Raw genomic sequence first — 18,746 nt, 5'->3', positions numbered from 1 at the left:
CTGCCTTCCTGGCCAGAGGAGCCAGCTCAGGAGGAGTCCGAGCAGGGCCACTGTACTTTGACATTTTTAGTATGGCTTGTGATTTTGTCTCATGAAACAAAACAAAACAAAACAAAAACTAAGCAGAAAACATGAACTCGAGTTGAAGAGAAAATATTTGTGTTGGCTGTGGATAAGGCTGAAGGCAAAGCTACCGGTGGGAATCCGCTGTGAAAACTCCCGGGGAGCTGTGTGGGAGCTTGCCATGGTTTAGTGCTAAAAGTAGGCGCATGCAGTGAGGCCAAATTTTGTTTTATTTTTAAGCCATGGGCTTCATCTAATCGTCTCTAGAGAAGACAAACATAGAAGGTCGGGACGGATGACCCACCTGGCGAGGAAATCAGGGCTTGGTGTATTGAAGTTTTTGGAGATTTTGTCAAAGTTGGGGGGAAAATGACAGCTTGTTACTCTTGGCTTCATGGGAGCACACTGGAAAGAGTTCACAGGGCCCATTCCGTGGACACAGCTCATACCCCAAGAATGCGTGAGCCTGTACAGCATCCTCTATCATGTGCATTCATAGGGATGGATATATGTGTGGACTGCAGACACTTACTGCCCATTTGTGTCACTGTCCCCTAGCTGCTGGCTGCTGAGGTTGTCTCCTGGCTGGTGTTGACACCAGGTAGGAAGGAGATGGAGTCACTTTGGAAGGAACTCAGTGTCTCACTTGTCATGAGGGCAGTGTCAAGTGGACAAGTGTGACAACCACAGAGATGGCCTTTAGCTCATGTGAGGGGTTAGAGAATCAATGTTCAGTCAGGGACAAAATCAACTTTGTGACTGGAACTATGGCATTAAATCATGCAGAGAGCAGAAGACCGGAACCCGGGTTCATAGGTTGGAGCAATGGAGGAGAGAAGAGCCCCTCCTACATGCCCACACTCCGTTGCATAGGCCTTAAGACTTTGGTCCCTTGAGCCTCACCTTTAATTCTTTGAGCGTAGATTGGATTAAGTAGGGAAAGAAAAGATGGCGGCTTGACAGTGTGCCTATCTGAAAACACTGCCTCTGCCAAGTGATCCATTCGACATGACCAGTGGTCAGTCATGTGGGCCCTCTGAACACTGTGTGAGCTGATGCTGCCAGCTTCAAGGTTTCTTGCTGACTCTCAGTCTAATGCTGAGTAAAACAGGAGACAAACCCAAACAGGAAGCTACCTACAGGACCCACCAGAACTTAGTGGACCTCATGAAAACACAGGAGAGACCCCAGCAATTCTCATCATTTCTGAGTGTCTGTGGATTTAATACTTGACTACAGTGTGCTGCCCTGAATGGGATCCCGGGGGGGAGGGGGGGGCGGGGAAGAGTTAGTGAGAAAGCTACTGAGAAACAGTTTCTAGAGTCTAGCTCATGGTGATGGACCGGTGTTAGCTTTTTGGTTCGACTTCTTTTGAATGTGTAGGAAGCTGGTAGGGCTCATGACAGGGTATACACCCATCTCTGTGCTGTCCTTATGGCTGTTCTGTCATAACCAACATGATTCAACATAGCCCACAGTAACAGATTGGTGTGCACTCCCAGGAGTGGATGGTGCATCTTGGAGCACATTGTTTCAAGATGCTAGCATGTGATCAGGGAGTCATGAACAGCCCTAGTAATGTGTACTGGGCTCAGTTTATCAAGATTGAAATTTTGGTTTTATAGCTCATGGTCCATTGCAGGGCACTGTGATCTGAACTGTGTTGGTGACTTGGGGAAGGAGACCCTTAGGGGGTGCCTGTGTGGGTTCTGCTTTATAAGTGCATTAATATTGATAGGTTTACCGCATTGCTGTGGCAGGGGCATCCTGGTGAAGAGGGGAGTCTCACCCCCTTCTCTTGGATACATCCTCTTGCTTTTCTGACTTTCACTGCAGGCTAAGACAGTCAGCAGACACTTGTCAGATGTGGGTGCCTTGACCTTGGACTTACCAGCCTCCTGAAATATAGGAAATCAAACTTCTTACTTTATGAATTACCCAGTGTCCTGGCTAGATGTATGTCACCTTGACACAAACTAAAGTCATCTGAGAAATGTTGTTGATAAGGCTGTAGGCAAGCCTTAATTTTCTTAATTATTGATTGATATGGGAGGGCCCATTGTGTAAGTGGTGCCATCCCTGGGCTGACTGTCCTGGGTTCTATAAGAAGGCAGACTGAGCAAGCCATGGTGAGTAAGTCAGTAAGCAGCATCCCTCCTTGGCCTCTGCATCAACTCCTGCCTACGGGTTTGAGTCCCTGTCCTAGCTCCCCTCAGGGATGGGCTACAACGTAGAAGTGTAGGCCTGATAATCCTTTTTTCCCCCAAGTTGCTTTTGGTCATGGTGTGTCATCACAGCAATAGATACCCTGAATGAGATACTCATTGCCAGATATTCTGTTCCTGCAACACCCAAATGGCTGAGACAAAGGGATTTTTGTTCTTAGAACAAAATGGCATACGAGGTCCTTTCAAGTTGTCCTGTTCGTGAGAACTTGAGGTGAGCACTGCTCTACTGAGATAGTTGGCTTATCAGCAGCCAATGAAAGCCATGCATAAATAGCAGCCTTTCATATCATTGGTGGAGAAGCAGTGAGGGTCCTGTAAAGGAAACTCTTCCTTTCCCACTCATTGGGATCGTCATGACACCCGGCCTTCCTTGTTGCAAACACTTCTGAAGCCACAGCTTCTTCTTCACGAAGGCCCAGAGGCTGGGGGACATTGGCCAGCAGTGTGGATTCCCATGCCCTGGGGCCTCAGGAAAAATTTCCCTAGTGTCTGAGGACATGTTTTATCTTGGGCCAAGGCTGAGTCATGGGCAGATCTCACCTGGCCTTGGCCACTGCTTTGCTGCAAAGCATAGGTCAAGGAGGGATTTCAGGGGAAGCTATCTGTCATATAAGCCACAGCTTCAAAATGACAGCAAAAATGATCAACTATACTAGCTGTGTGGCCGATGACCTCGAGCTCAGCTTTGCTTCTTTGCAAAAGAGAAGTGTAAATGCATAGCCAAGAAATAGCAGCGTTGTTCAAGTGAGGGAAATGTTTAGCACTGACATCAACAACATGTAATAAGGAAGATCAGCATATTGCAGTCATTTCATAGCCCGTCATTAAACAGGTGCTTATATATAATTGCCTCTGTGTGTTTAAACTCCGGAGATAAAGTTTGTTTTCCACTGAGCACCGCCCCCACTGAGTCACCCCTGTCTTCCCTGTCCTCAAAGACCTCTAACTCCACCCCTCGTGGCCTTGGAACCTTTCCATTGCCTTATGCTTGCGAAGGGCAGAGAGGCTTGCCAGAGCTCTCTCACGGTGATAGCTGCTTGTTCTAAATTTCTTGGAACTAGGGTTTCTCTGTCAAGGAACTATACCACTCAGATATACACGCTGCCCTAGAACAGAGCTGTGTGCGCATGAGTGAGCAGCTGAGGCCCGTGGAGGACAGACTGACTCCTGGGAAATCTGGCCCGGGAAGAGTTAGACTGCACAAGGGTCTAAGTTCTCTTGGGCATTTCACAGGAGCCTTTGCATGGGGCAGGGGAGAGAGAGGGCAGTGGAGCCTGTGTGGCTACAGGGAGGGTGGGAAGGAGAACAAAGCTGATCTGGTAGCAAAAACTCGTCAACAAAAGGCCAGTGGAGGTGAGGGACTGGGAAGGAAGGAAGCTAGTTTCAGGTGATCAATACCCCGCCCCCAGGAAAGACAGCCAAGTTTGCAGAGACCAAGTTCAGTGTTATGAAATGGGTCACAGTCGTGGCTGGACACAGCAGAGAAATCCTAGTGTGGGGTGATGTGATTCTCAAGGTAGGGGGTGACTGCTCTCTTCCTGCTTCTTCCCTGAGCGCTTGCCAGAAAGCCTTCTTTTCATCACCAATTTCCTGAGGCTACCCCTGCACTCAGAATTCCCTGCCACTTCCTGCTGCTCTTCTCCAGCCTCTCCGGAGCCCTGCCCATGAGGGAGGAGACTGTATACTTAACTTCACATGTTCAGGTGGACATTAACTACTACAACTTGAAAATTAGTGCCATATAATGAATTTATATTTGGTGAGTCAGCATATACACCGTCACCACAGGGGTCAGAATGACACACCATCGCTGAAAGGGAACACAGCTCTGGCAGGCTGTGGCATCTTGGGCTTCTGTTAGCCCCCTCTGCCTACCTAGTTCCTTCTTTCCTGTTCGCCTTTCTCCCATGCTACTGGCTTCCCCCCTCTTCCTCTGAAGATCCGTGTACTTCACATCTGGCCTCTAACTCTCCACTAGGCTGACGTGCTTCTTCAGCATCCCTTGGGTGGCTGCGCAGTCTCTCCAGGCCTCTCTACATAGCTTCACTTTAACAAGTCTTATTTAGGATGGGGCAGCAGATATGGTTTATGCAGGGCACAAAAATGTGGCGCAATCAGTGACTAAATTGAATTGTTTACTGGCAAAGACATAATTGTATTTTGGTCCCAGATGAGGCTGTCAGAAGTTGACAGAATACAAGTTATGAATACTTGGGTCAAGAAACTAGGGACATATTGGATTATCATAAAACTTAGGAGTCAGATAGGGGGAAATGTTATGGTGGAAGGGTCCACCCTGTCAGTTACCCAGGGTAAGGGGTGCAGCTGGAGACTTTGTCTCAGGCTGACTGGAAATGGACCTTATTGACCACCTTAGCCCATGATCCACTGTAAGAGAACTGTAAGAGCTGTAAGAGAACACCATGGATTTGGTAACTTGGAAAGCATTTAGCTCATGCTTCTGGGAGTTAGGAAAGTCAGGGGCGTGGGCAGTGTCTGAAGCCCACTTGTGTGATCACTAACCCACAGCAGCTCGTAGGAGACTAAGTCGTTCATGAAACTTCTGTCCTCAGGACCCAGTGGGCATTCACAGATCCCAATACCACCCACCTGGAGATTAAGCTTCTAACAGATGAATTCCAGACACCTCCGAGGTGGGGATATTTGTAGAAAATAGACAGGACGGGGGAGACAACGCTCAGAGGTGGGCACAGTCACTGTGTTGGTTTTTACAGAGTTGCTATTTTTGGCTGAAAAGAACTTTGAGGAAAACCCTCCTGTGCGATGCTTCCGGAAAAGATAAAGTCACATGGGGTGGAGTCTGTTGTAGGCAAGAGAATTCTGTATTAGCCCTAGTGGACCTGAGTCAGGACACTGAGGGTGGACATGGCCTATGCACTGCTCTCGGAGTCCACCTTATTTGTGTCTTTTGATTTCTCTACTTTGTCCCTTCTGACTAACAGCAATTCTAGAATGTTGTTGAAACAGTTGCTAAGGTGGTTTTAGCACTGTAACTGTAAACTTTATCTCTATTTTTATTTTATTTTATGGGTAGTTTGCCTGCATGGATGTCTGTGCGTCATGTGTGTGTGCAAGTGTCTCAAGAGGTCAGAAGAGGGTGTTGGATCCCCAAAACTGAATTTGCAGGTGGCTGTGAGCTGTCACGTGGGTGCTGGGAATAGACCTCTCAGGCCCGCTGCAAGAGCAGCAGTGTGTGCCCCTCAATGCCGAGGCAACTCTTGATCTGTTCTAATAGAATCCAGTATTGTCTATAGGCAGACATAGTTTTTAAAAAGTAAAAAGAGAAACAGGTGAAACTGCTTTCCATAACTGCAATTAGCCAGGATATTCAATCTGTCAGCATGCTGTCCATAGAACAGTTATTAACGAGATGTTTGACGTTCTAGTCTCCATTTAGTCTAGAAAGCAAATTGGCGTGCGCGTTTACGGCACGCCAATTCAGATTAGCTACATCTCAACTGTTCGAGGGTTGTGAATGGTGAGGTTCTGTGCATTTTGTGGCACTGAAAGCTAATAAGAAGTGGGTTTCCCAGTTCCAACTGATACATCCACAACACAGTTCCCACACTTAAGGCTTAGGGAACATCACAAACCTCAGACCTCAATACAGAACTACAGATGACTAAGGAATGCTGAGAGTGGGGGGACATAGGTCTTCCTCAGAAAGGAACACCAACCCAGTTCCAAGTGGTCATCCTGAAGTTGTATGTGTGTATGTATGTATGTATGTATGTATACATATATGTATATATGTGTGTGTGTGTATATATAAATCATTATATGGACTAAAGAGGTTGTATTTATATATTTAGGAGTGTGTATGCATGAGTGTGTGTGCATGTATCTCTCTCTCTCTCTCTCAACACAAATTGAAGAAAGAGGCCATGAATTTGAGAGCCCAGGCAGAGGTACATGGGAGGGTTGGAGTGAGGAAGGGGAAGGAGGTAAAGGCAGACTGTGGAGTCAGTGCATAGCTTTTCTTTGTTCTGAGGTGTGTGCTCTGGAGAAAACTCAGATAGAGCTCACATCCTGAGGTATCACTTCTGTGGTAAAGGGATTGCAGAGAAGACAGCAGTGACTGGCAGGCTGTGCTCACGTAAGGAGTCCCCAGCTGAGGGATCCCCCGCTTGTTCTGCAAGGACAGGGAGAGCCGATCTGAGACCAAGGGTGGAGTGGATGGGAGTATATATTGAAGGTATTAAAGCCCTGAGGGAACCCTAAGAGTTCTGGCTCCAAGGAATGAGAAAGACAGAGAAAGGATCTAGAAGGGGTCTGGCTGGCAGACTGAGGTGGAAAGGTGCCAAGTCAGGCTTCTAGATCTCCCTCTGAGGCCCAGGGCATCTTAGTATTGAGGATTTGTGGATTATAGAGAATCCTTTAGCTACACTAGTCCAACTTTCCACCTACAAGAAAATCCTTGGAAATCCCCACTAGATATAGTTCCTGAGGGCGAGCTAGAGAGCCAAGCCACACCTCTGGTGGAATGTGGTACAGAGGTGTGCTCAGAGCTCACTTGGTCGCAGAACCCTGAGGGACTTCAAGAAGGGCACAGACAGGACCTTTGAAAGGGAATGGGCCTCCCCTAACTCACCTGGAAACACCTCTGTCTCTCACTCTGTGGCATGCCTGTCCCCAGTAGCTGCCGGAGCTGCTTCCTTGAGCTAGCCTTTATTATTTGGTTTCAGTTCCAGCAGGCCAGCACTGTGAGAACACGGAGATGGAAAGATGCTTCTCTTCAGCATTTGCCTAACATCCTTAACCTGCTGTGCATTTCAGGATAACCAGGCTCAACAGTGTATAAGGAACACTTGTTCTCTTTGGAGCCACATATAGTATCCCAAGTGAGTGTGGAGATATGATCAGGGGTTTTGATTAATGCTTTTCTAGACTCTAGAGTTTAGAGGCTCTTCTAGAATAACTGACTAAATGATAGTCTTAGGTAACCTACCAATCCATCAGTCCTGAACCCACAATATGAATGCTAATAAAACCAACAGTGACACAACACTGTCACTGTGTCCACACAAAGTGCCCACTCAATCAAGTTTACACAGGGAAAGCTCAGTACGCTGCCCACATGCAGGAACTTGTGGAGAACCTGCCAAAGTCACGCCAAGGGAAAGAGGTGACTGTAAGACCCACATCTAGGTGCAAAGTCGCTGTCTTAGGTTCGAGGTCACACCTTGTTGTCCTCGGGGACAACGTTGGCTGGAGAAAAACATTGTGGCATGGCCAAGAGTGGAAAGGGAGATGATTCAAGAGAAAAATGCATGTGTTCTTGCAGCAGAGGGGAGGACTTTGCCATATAGAGAGTGGGGACATATAGCCAAGAATGGGTGGTCATGCGGGGTGAGGCTGGACCGGCAGGGAGCTGCTCAGAAGATACGGGCTGAGTTTCAAGTGTGCTCTCAAGAAAGAGCTTCGTGCTTATTTATAATAGCCAGAAGCTGGAAAGAACCCAGATGCCCCTCAACAGAGGAATGGATACAGAAAATGTGGTACATTTACATAATGGAGTACTATTCAGCTATTAAAAAGAATGAATTTATGAAATTCCTAGGCAAATGGATGGACCTGGAGGGCATCATCCTGAGTGAGGTAACACAATCACAAAGGAACTCACACAATATGTACTCAGTGATAAGTGGATATTAGCCCAGAAACTCAGCATACCCAAGATACAAGATACAATCTGCAAAACACATGAAACTTTAGAAGAACGAAGACCAAAATGTGGACACTTTGCCCCTTCTTAGAATTGGGAACAGAACACCCATGGAAGGAGTTACAGAGACAAAGTTTGGAGGTGAGAGGAAAGGATGGACCATCTAGAGACTGCCATACCTGGGGATCCAAAAGCTGACTACATTGCATACACTAGCAAGATTTTGCTGAAAGGACCCAGATAGAGCTGTCTCTTGTGAGGCTATGCCGGGGCCTAGCAAACACAGAAGTGGATGCTCACAGTCAGCTATTGGATGGATCACAGAGCCCCCAATGGAGGAGCTAGAGAAAGTACCCTAGGAGCTAAAGAGATCTGCAACCCTATAGGTGGAACAACAATTATGAACTAACCAGTACCCCTGGAGCTCGTGTCTCTAGCTGCATATGTAGCAGAAGATGGCCTAGTTGGCCATCATTGGGAAGAGAGGCCCCTTGGTCTTGCAAACTATATGCCTCAGTACAGGGGAATGCCAGGGCCAAGAAGTGGGAGTGTGGGGGGGGAGTGGAGTGGGGGGTATGGGGGGACTTTTGGGATAGAATTGGAAATGTAAATGAAGAAAAAAACCTAATTAAAAAAAAGAAAAAGCTTCGTGGTCAGGGGAAAGTTCAGACTGCAAATGCATAGGCTGGCAGTATTTGGAGGGAAGGCCCCTGGAGAAGTACTTACAAGTGGACAGTTTAATTAGGGTGGGGCCCCTGTGGTAGCATTAGTGACTTTATAAAAAGAGAGAGAGAGACTCATAAACTAGTCCATTATCTCATCTCGCCCTGTAATGTTCTTTTAAAAAACAAACAAACAAACAAACAAACAAACAAACCAAAAACGGTTTTGACAGTTTCACACATGCATGCGGCCTGGCGGGCTTCTGTAAGGACCTGGAAGGAGGGTAATCTGTTCTGTCCTCCCATGCTGAGCTGGTCCAGTGTGACCTGATGCTGAGCTGGTCCAGTGTGACCTGATGGGCCTCTGCTTTACTTTTTGTCTTAAGCATTAATGGTGTTTTGTTTGTTTTTGTCTCGTTTGAATGGCCGTTACTCATACTTCTAGGGAAATAGTTTAGTCAGGTAAGTTTGGGTTGGGTGCAGTGTCCTTCCTCATCCCTGGGTGATACATTCCTAGACCACAGTGGATTTGTGACTCTCTGCAGAAGACTGAGCCTGTGTACACTGCTTTCGAAAAACATCCATGCATACCCATGCTAAAGCTTAGTTTATGAAGATGAATGCTTAGTTTATGAAGCAGGTACAGTGAAGATTTATAGTGTCCTATGGAACTTAGCAACTTTAGCAGTTTTCAAAATTTTATTAAACCATGAACTTTCACTTTTTCATTTTAAAGGATACACCTTTTGGTTGTGTGTGTGTATCTGGTTTATCAGCATCATGATAATGGCTTTCAGGCCATTATTATAGGTTTGATAATGGTCCCTTGGATACAAACCCTACACTTACCTTGATAGTCTATCTGATTAATTGGGATGCTTATGAAGTGACTAACGGGCAGGTACCATATACACTGTTGGTACTGAAAAAGGATGGTTTCCATGTGGGGGTAAAAGGCAGTAGGGATAGTCCTTTGTGTTGGCCAAGTCCAGTCAAGTGCCAGTGTTATCCCAGATTTCGGCCTTTTAGCTTCTCAGGTCCTAAAAGGCTGCAGCTTCTGGAGGGGTAGCCTGTGGCTCGGGCTGTATGAGGCTACTGCCACACTGATTACAAAGCTCTGTAATCAGTGCTTTCAAGCTATGTGTTAGAGAGTGTTCACGTTGGCAGGGTGCACATGAACGTTGGCTTAATACAGAGATTAGCATGACTGAGCAAGGCTGGCATACAAATTCATAAAATAGGCTGTATGTAAAAGTATAAGTTCTGCATTTGAGTAGATGGACCCCGCTTAGGTAGATGTACTTCAGACCTCAGACTTGCACAATGCAAAGCACCGTGTTCTGTGGGAGCTGCTTAAGTACTTTGTGGTATTATTTAAGTATATTTATCTTAAAGTGTGGCATGCATATGTCACAAAATGGACAATATTTTCCAAAAGAAAGCAAGTAATTATTTTAAATTATTTGACTTTTCAATTCCGCAGAGATCTGGAAAACCATTTCTTTCTTTCTTTTCCTTTCTTTCTTTTCCTTTTTTAAAAAAAGATACTATATAAAATATCACATGAAAGGTGTCTTTTGGATTGACTAATGCACCAAGTAGAGCATACATGCTTTTAAAAGAGAAAAATGATCAATTCTTAGCTAGTAGATCTTGCTTTGACACTTCCCTTATATTCTTAGAAAAGAAAGGAAGGAAGGAAGAAAGGAAGGAAGGAAGAAGGAAGGAAAGGAAGGAAGAGAGAAAGAAGATGTGTTCAGGTTTTAACTCAAAGCTTTTATGGGGTAGTATTGAATGAGTCTCCTGGCAGTTTGGAAGCTAGAACCTGTGAAAGGAGCAGCAACTGAGAAACAAACAGCAAGGAACTGAAGCATAAGAACACCTAGAGCCAGCACCCGGCCATGTGCCCCGGCCACTCCCTGGCCACAGGGTGGACGGAGCTTTTCAGCACAGAGCCACATAGGCTCATATTCCTGTGCGCGCTTCTTGTGAATTGGGAAAGAAACCTAGATGATCCAAAGTTTTTCTTGCAAAACAGTGTCCCTCACAGCTTGATTGCCCCATGATGATGTGTGTTGTTTTGTTTTTTCTCCTTTTGGGTGAGACTTTTTTATGGAGTGGAAGGCGTTATGCAAACAAACCTCCCACTCTCTTTCTCTAACTGCTCTCCAACTCCCCCCTGTGACTCAAAGGAGGAGATCCGATAGCTGGAGTGAGGTTTCAACCTGTCCATGGCTACTCCACCTTTTGGTAGGCACTTAAGTCTTGCCAGGAAAACACACACACACACACACACACACACACACACACACTCAGGAAAGAGGGCAGGCTCTAGGTGAAGTCATCCCTGGTGACACCTTCTCACAGGACTTCAGGGAAAATGCTGGGCGACTGGGCAGCGCTCCTGCCCAGCTGCCTGTCACGGTGTTGGAGTGAGAGGTGACCTCTTTATTTTTAGCAGGGGGCTGTCATAATAGTCCACTCCTCGTCTTCATTCAAGGCGGGAGGGAGGCAGGCGCTCTGGAAGTTTGTAAACACCAACTTTCTCAGTAGAGGAGGAAAGCTTTTCTCCAGAAAGGGAAGAATTCCCCTGCTGGGGTTTCCCTCTTCTTAGAGCCTGTGCTGTGGACAAGACAGCATTCTCTGGCCGTCAGCGTCCTGGCAAGCAGGGGCAGCTCAACTTCTAATTCTCAAAGGGCAGAAATGCCTGCAGGCGGCGGCTGTGGACCAGGCAGAAGGTAATGAGGGCATTTTATTTCTCTGGAGTCTGTTGCGATTGTTATTCATCTTAAAAAATATTCTGACAAGTTTAAATATGTTTAAGTGAAAACTTATAATCCTAGGAAATGTTCTTTGGCAAGGTTAGCGATCTGAGTTTAAGGAATATATGCAAAGGAGTGTTTGTTTTTCCTCGAATAAGGAAACAGTGTCCTGGAAGTTTTAAGCCACATTTTTCCCACATACAGTTGGAATATACTTGAAATTTTTGATGTTTCTTTTTAAGTTTTTGAGATGACAGTGGTAGACATCTGAGCTCATGAATTTTGCTAAGTTTTTTCATTTTAAAGATTTGACAAGACAGTTCTGGGAGTTGAATATTATGCCAATTTATCAACGTTGATATTTAAGCACTTCATAAGCTGTACAGTTTGCAAGCTTGATGAGCATGTAGTGTGTGCTTGCCGGCACGTCCAGCGCCCTCTCACTGCTGACAAGCAGGTACCAGGAGGCCGATGATACAGGGAGTCAGCACATACTGGCCCGAGCATCGCTATAGCCAGACAGACATTATAGAAGTCACCTACATGTCCCCATTAGATTTCCAATTGAGGTAACCAAAAATTGAATATGAAGAAGTAGAAAGAAAATTATGAAACAAAGAAAGGGATCATAGTTTATCTTATTGCCAAAGAAACTGTACTCTCTAGGAACAAGAGCCCCTCAGACTATTTCTGTAAACCATGGCCTTGTGGCCCCTGCGGCCCATGTGGCCCCTATGGGATGGTTTATGTGCGGTGATGTAGCTGATTGTGATAGTTTCCTTAAAGGCTGCCTCTCTCTGTAGTTCTCTAGTATTTATCTTCCTCAACTTCTGTTGAATGAAAAGAAACAGATTACTGTTATATCGAGTAACTTTTTACATAAAATGAGACTAAGCCAAGCACCTGACAATGTCCTTTGTAACTGTGCTTAGCACAGTTGACGGATTAACTAACTACCTTCAAGAACATTTTAGAGACATATAAGTGTTTGCACCGGTCGATAGGTTGGTCCCCGGGTGTCATACATCTCCTTTCCCAGACATCTGAACTTTCCCGAAAGCAAGGCTTTCTCTTTTCTGCAACACCGGCTCCCTGAGTAGAGTCTTGGACAACCAGACATTTTAAACAAGTGGAACACACTGATAAACCATTCCACAGCGGGGGCCCAGGCACCTGATCATTCTGTAGTTCCAGCAGGGCGACTTGGCAGAGAGGGATTGAGGGCTGCTGTCACGTGCAGCAGTATTATCAAAATTGAATTAAATAGTAACTAGTTGTTGATAAGGAATATCTCGAACTGTGGGTGATGTGAACTGAGCAAACTTTAGCTTCTTCTCTGAAAGTTTCACTAATTAAAAAAAAAACATAAATAGAACAAAAGAGGCCCATGTGCCCGCACTCATAAATATGTACATGATAATTCCTGTTATCTCCCAGGACTGTCACATGCAGCTGAGAACCTCTCTCAGTCCTCTGGGGTAACAGGCTCCTGGCTTTTGGTTTTTCTTCTGATGAGGTAACTTTCAGTCTCCAGCACTTGGTGGTTTTTGTCTTCGAGTTTGCCTCCCAGACTTGTTTGTTTTTTCCTCTTTGTAGAAATGGTGGAAGATTGGAACTAGGCTAGAAATAAAATATTTATAGTTGGGGGAGCATTTTCCTCTTGCTAAATTTGAGATTACGTGCCTCGGGCTCGGTCCCTTGGTGCTGTGTCTAAACAAGAAATAACTCTTATAAGTCACGGATCTGCTGACAAGTGCGTTCTCTGAACTCCATCACAGCAGGTCCTAATTGAACCTCACATCAAGGCTGATTGTGTTACTTGCCTCTCATTTTGGAATTCGATGTCCCGGATTGCTCTGTAACTGTCAGGGAGCTAAAAAGAGTTTACCTTTGATAAAAGCAAAACTCACAAAACAGCGAGGCTCACGTGATAGGGATGCCTATCACACACTGGGGATGTGGGCCTTAGGCATCACAGGCACCCTCTGCTAGGTGACCTACAGTCCAGTGGCTCCAGGCACCATTCACCTGATGCAGGAAGAAGCTTTCCCCTTAAGCAGGTAGGATGCACTGTTAATAAGAACACTGGAAGAATTACTGCCAGTTTCAAGGTCAAGAGCTAAGAGGGGAAGAGCAAAAACCGAAGGAAAAAGCAAGCAAACAAACAAAACCCATTTGTAGCAGGCCTGGGAGGGTAGATAGATCTCTAAGCAAGAACTGTTGGATGCCAATGAAGGGGGAAACCAGGAAAGTAGACTAGCTCATGATATGCAGGAAAGCTTCCCCTATAGCCTGAGGCTTGGTGGTTCCTTATCTGACCTCCTTTGGTTCCTGCCTTGGAGCAGCAGCCAAGCTGGCCCCTCGAGGTACCCTGATTAGATGGGCGAAGTGGGTATGAGTGAATCAGTCATCCCCACCCAATTCCAGATGACATGGAAGGAGATGGGGCCCGTCTGAACATGAAACTCACTCTATGCTTTTTAGTGTGTCTTGTTGTGAAAGTGCTTTAATTGGGTAACTATGCTTACACGTTTAGTTGTTCAGGAGGTAGAAATCTGTTAAGCGCTGAAGCTCATCTGGTTGCCGTGTTGGGTTCTGCTTTGTGGGTGCAGAGCCTGCTGTCCTGGAGCAAGCTGTCTGAGTGGAGAGATGCACAGGTGGCACAGTCGGCCAGCGAGAGCGAGCGGGTCACGGGGCTGAGGAAACAGTTTAAAGTGGTAACAGGAGAGAATTCTTAGCCTATGTGCTGAAGCTCGGGTGTCTTCACAAGGAAAACGTGACCATTCTGGACTCCTGGGCGAGGACAAGTCTGTTTGAAAAGGCCCGAGACTAGAGTTGTGAACTCAGTTTGTGTTTCCAGATCTTTCTGTTGTTCTCTTCTCTGGAGTGGTGAGGCTGGTATGTCACTTCTCTGAAATGCTTGGGTTTCAGGGTCTTCTGTCCCTTCTCCAGGTTTTGGTAGACTTGCTTGTCTGTAATGTGTTATCTTGGGCATGTGACCCATGTCTAAACATGAAACCCACTTATATTTATGCATTTATTTACATTTAATTTTACATCTTAAAATTTAGTGTGCTTACATTGTGTCTGTGACTTGAAGACTTGGTGGTTTTTGGATTAGGTTTGTATACCCTCAATTTGTTTCTGGGTTTTTGAAAGGTTGTTGCGTTTAGGAAAACCAAGGCTCTTTTAAATAACACAATGGACAAATTAGTATGAGAATACTATTAGCAATTGCATTCAATGGAAGGTTACACGACGTTGATTTAAATGTCCTCTTGAGTTTCCATTGTTCTAACAGTTCAGACTGGCAGGATTTGGGGTACAATTTTATGTTTCTCATCAGGCTTATCCACTGAGAATGCATTTCTTTAATATCTAAGACCCAAGATGGAAAGTTGACCAAGTGCCTCAACCCAGCGTTGTGTGCTCTGCCCTTCGGTGGAAGTAAGATTCCTGCAAGCAAACATATTTAAGCTTTGGTATCCTTGAGTGTCTTGGATCCACCTTTCATTTGGAAATCAGTGCAGATGTGAGTAAGGGACACTCACGTAAAGAGAAGGGGTTCTGAGCTCCCTGCAGATACGTGGGAGGGCCATGGAAAGAACCCCTTTTGGCCTGGGTAGCAGTGGTACTACTGGGAAATGTTCAACAGTCACACTCTGGGGGAGGGAGCCCCCATCCTTTAGCATTTGCTGATTCTTGTGGTGTAAATGCTTGCACTCTCACCTGGTTACTGAAAAGTAACAGATAATTCTCACAGTGGCTCTTTGTGAGCCTAGCTTCAGTCCACAAATGACTGTAGGCCAAGGCCAGAGTCAGCAGTTGGTTTTAACAAGGCGACATCTTCTCTATGTATCCTGAAGCCATCACAGATGTTAATGGAGTTTGGTTGAAGGAATTAATCATTTATCTCTCTCCATTCTTTCCCACAACCATGGAAAATATTTATCACTCTTGAAATCCTACTTTGACCCAGCTGGGCTAATATTTGAACCTGATTAAGAACATGCGGAACAATACAATCTGTCCTTACTGCAGGAGAGTTTGTTTTGCGGGTGATATCTTAACCACCACTGAATGGGCAACCTCCTTCCTAAGCCCTGCAGTGCCTCAATAGATTCCTGACATTCCCCGCCCCTGGTGAAGCTGATCTGTATTGCTGCCGTCACTAAAATATGACGACAGCCTCTAGTTTACAACACCAAAGGGCCACGGGGTATGTGTGTCAGGCTGTGCGCAGATCTATCCCTTCTGACTGACAGAGCAAAGTCCTAACTGAGTGGGCTTGCCTCCCTTTTGACACTTTATGGCCATTTGGCATCAAAAGACATTTCAGGTCCTCACTTCTTTATGATGTGTTTATCTGGGTCATGCAGAACATGGGGGGGCACAGATTTTGAGGGACAGTCTTTACCATCAGGATCCTTTAAAAAGAATTCTTCCAACTGAAGATGTTCCACCAAAGGATTCTTTAGCTATTTAGGGAGATGAGATTATTATTGCAGAAAAGAAAGAATAAGGCAGAAAAGATCTGCCTTAGTAGCTCTGATCTCAGTATCCTAAAAACATGGCAGCTATACTATAGTTTGATGAATGTTCTTGACAGAGTTAAGATAAGCATATGGTATGCATACATACACATATATGTACACATATATGTATATTTCTATATCAGTTTTCACTTCTAATGGTATTCAATTTGAAGATGTTTTAAAAAGCCCACCAGAATATCGCATCTACTGGATTTGCCCTCATCTACCAACCACTGTTGAAATTAATTGTGCTGTTGATGAATTGGGGCATGTGCTGTTTTTTTTTGTTTTGTTTTGTTTTGTTTTGTTTTTTTTTTTTTTTTTTCCCTAAAGAGGGACTGATATTGAATAGTTGGAAGTAGGAGCTGCCATTTCCTTAAGGGCTGGGCCAAAAAACTCAAGCAATGTCATTCTCAGAACCTCATGTTAGTTGAGTGGCTCAAGAGTCCCAGTTGGAAGGGGGGGAGGGGCAAACATTCTGCCCTTTACAAAGGTCTCAAAGTGTTTCTCGGCCATTTCAGTTTCCTCTGTTGGGAGTTCTATGCTTAGATCTGTGCCCCATTTTAAATGGGATTATTAAAACTTTGGTACCTAGTTTCTTCAGTTCTTTATATATTTTGTATATTAGTCCTCTTTGGATATGAAGCTGGTGAAAAGGTTTTTTTTTTTTTTTCCCCATTCTAGAGGTGGCTGCTTCATTCAGATGACACTGTCCTTTGCCTTATAGGTTTTCAGCTTCATGAGGCTCTACTTATTAGTTGTTGATCTTGATGCCTGTCCCAGTGGTATGAAGGGCCCATTGTCAAGTTCTCAGAAGCAGTAAAGAATGCTAGTGATACACATCCTTAAGCAACACTAAATAGGTCACGTCTGAGTCCAGACTCAATCCCTGCGACTGGACCCTAGTGCACACCCCAGTGGCAGACAGAGCAAGAGAATCCACACCTCCCTAGATGGTAGCTCAGTTGTGTGGGAGGGGTGTAGAGTCACCTGGTCTCCAGATTTCCCAAACAGCTCTGGAAAGGGTTCCTGGAGGGTCTATTCTGGATGGTTTATTTGTTCTCCCTGTTTCGGATGGAATGGCAGACTATGTGGTTAGCTTGCCTTGTTGACCTTTTCTAGGATTGGAGTCACGTTTGTGTGAGTGTTGTCACAGGCTTCAGTGAGTGAAAAGTATAGCTATCTCTCAGTATCTACAAGGGAGGACCTCCAAGGTCTCTCACCTTCATTCTGCGAGGTGAAATCTGTTCTGTACAAAGTCAAGTCAGGCATGTCCTTCTCCCCTGAATATGGTCAGTCTGAATTTATTGTGTTCTGGAGATGGACCTTGTGGGCCTGAAGGACTAATGGTACTCGTGGACTCTCAAGGGGAGTCCAGGATGTCTACAAGTACTTTCTAATTGCATCCTAGCAATCTACCTTGTGAGGCCATGGCTACCCACAGAGGTTCAGGGTCAGAACTTGCACATTCCTCTTATACATTGGTGTGGTTTCATCTTATTGGCACTGTGGACTTTCTCATTCCTATTTCTAGATCAAGAGGTTTAAAGGTTTTCATGAGTGAATAAACATACAACCATCTCTTCCTGTCCACAAATATCGGTTCTAGTTTCCCCCAAAGACACCAAAGTTCTCTCTGGAACATCACATGTCCCTTCTAGCAGTAAGGAGGATGCTGGAATATACCTCTGAACATTCTTCACATATCACCATTGTCCTTCCCTTTCAGTCCTTCAGCCTCAGGCTCTCAGGGGTCATCCTCCATCCGTGGGTTCATGGTTATGTCCCAAGGCATTAAGCTGCAAGAGCCTGGGTGGCGCTCACACTCCAGGCAGCTTCCCCTGCTTTGGTACGCATGTGCCGGGTGACAGGAAGCCAGTTTGTGTGCTACACAAATATGAATCTTGTGTCTAGGAGTCTCATATGGGGTGTGCACAAATTGAACACACATGCAGACAGAGAACGTTAAATGTTTAGTCACCTGATATTTGAACTTAAGACTGGAGAATGAAAGGGCTGCTTTCTGTTCTACAGACCAGTTAAGGGTCTGGGATTCAAATACAGTGCACCAATTTCTCCTTTTGTGTGTGTGTTTGAAAAAGTAGAGGGCCAACATCCAGGGAGGAGAGGTTATTTTGAAAATTGGTATTTCCTTCAGCCACCAAACTTCTCTTTCAACTGAATTCCAGATGTTTTAGTTTCTCTATGTTTGGATGGCCCTGTTGCAGCCTAAATTCTCTTTATATAACAAGAGCCAGTCTGCGAGAGGATTCAGAAGGAGAATTACTGAGTCTTTAAACACTGCGTATGGCTCCCCCCCCCCTTCAGCAATTATTTCTGATGCCACCAGAAAATGGAAGAGGAAAAAATAAAAATGACTTCATGAGGGAATATTGTCCCGGGGCCTTTTGATCTGGATGGGAATGACGTCATCTGGGGGCTCGTGTGGTAGGAGGAATCTGAGCGAGACCCTAACACACACGTCTCCAGTTCACTTTGTTTCACAGCCTCACACTCACTCCTCCGTCCTTCCTCTAGCCTTTTTGTGCTCCACTCCTGTCTTCAGTGACCTCCCTTGCCAGACAGCAGCTGCCTCAGAATCCCAAACTGAGAAAGGCAAGGGGCAAACCCTGGATGTAGCAATCCCTGTCGTACATCTAGGTCACAGAGTGTTCTGAAGCTGAAATTGGGAAACCAGAGGGCAGGAATGTCCCAGCTGTCTCTGGAGACACACATAAGGGACACGGTGACTAGGACGGCAGCTCTACACTGCTTTGCTTCTCTGGATCAATTAGCCCTCTCCTTAGGGA

General features: G+C 45.4%; 1 protein-coding gene across 4 annotated transcripts in view; it reads left to right on the top strand.

Annotated features, from left to right (window-relative positions):
- Positions 1 to 18,746, top strand: part of Retreg1 (reticulophagy regulator 1) — a 130,052-nt gene that overhangs the window by 85,638 nt on the left and 25,668 nt on the right. The window contains exon 1 of one of the 4 annotated variants that reach the window (XM_021183637.3): positions 3,740 to 3,807. The exons of 1 other annotated variant lie outside the window; for it this stretch is intronic. Coding sequence is in view for 2 of the 3 variants with exons in the window: in XM_021183638.3 (XP_021039297.1) it covers positions 11,020 to 11,078 (59 nt within the window). In the remaining variant the exon portion in view is untranslated. Of the gene's footprint in view, positions 1 to 3,739; positions 3,808 to 10,808; positions 11,079 to 11,108; positions 11,378 to 18,746 lie in introns of those variants that run through there. 2 more of the 4 variants (XM_021183638.3, XM_021183636.3) reach the window with 2 other exon arrangements.

The sequence above is a fragment of the Mus caroli genome, unplaced genomic scaffold, assembly GCF_978045245.1.
Source record: "Mus caroli unplaced genomic scaffold, Mus_caroli_1 scaffold_16, whole genome shotgun sequence".
Taxonomy (NCBI): Eukaryota; Metazoa; Chordata; class Mammalia; order Rodentia; family Muridae; genus Mus; species Mus caroli.
This window is presented reverse-complemented; position numbering and strand designations above follow the sequence as displayed.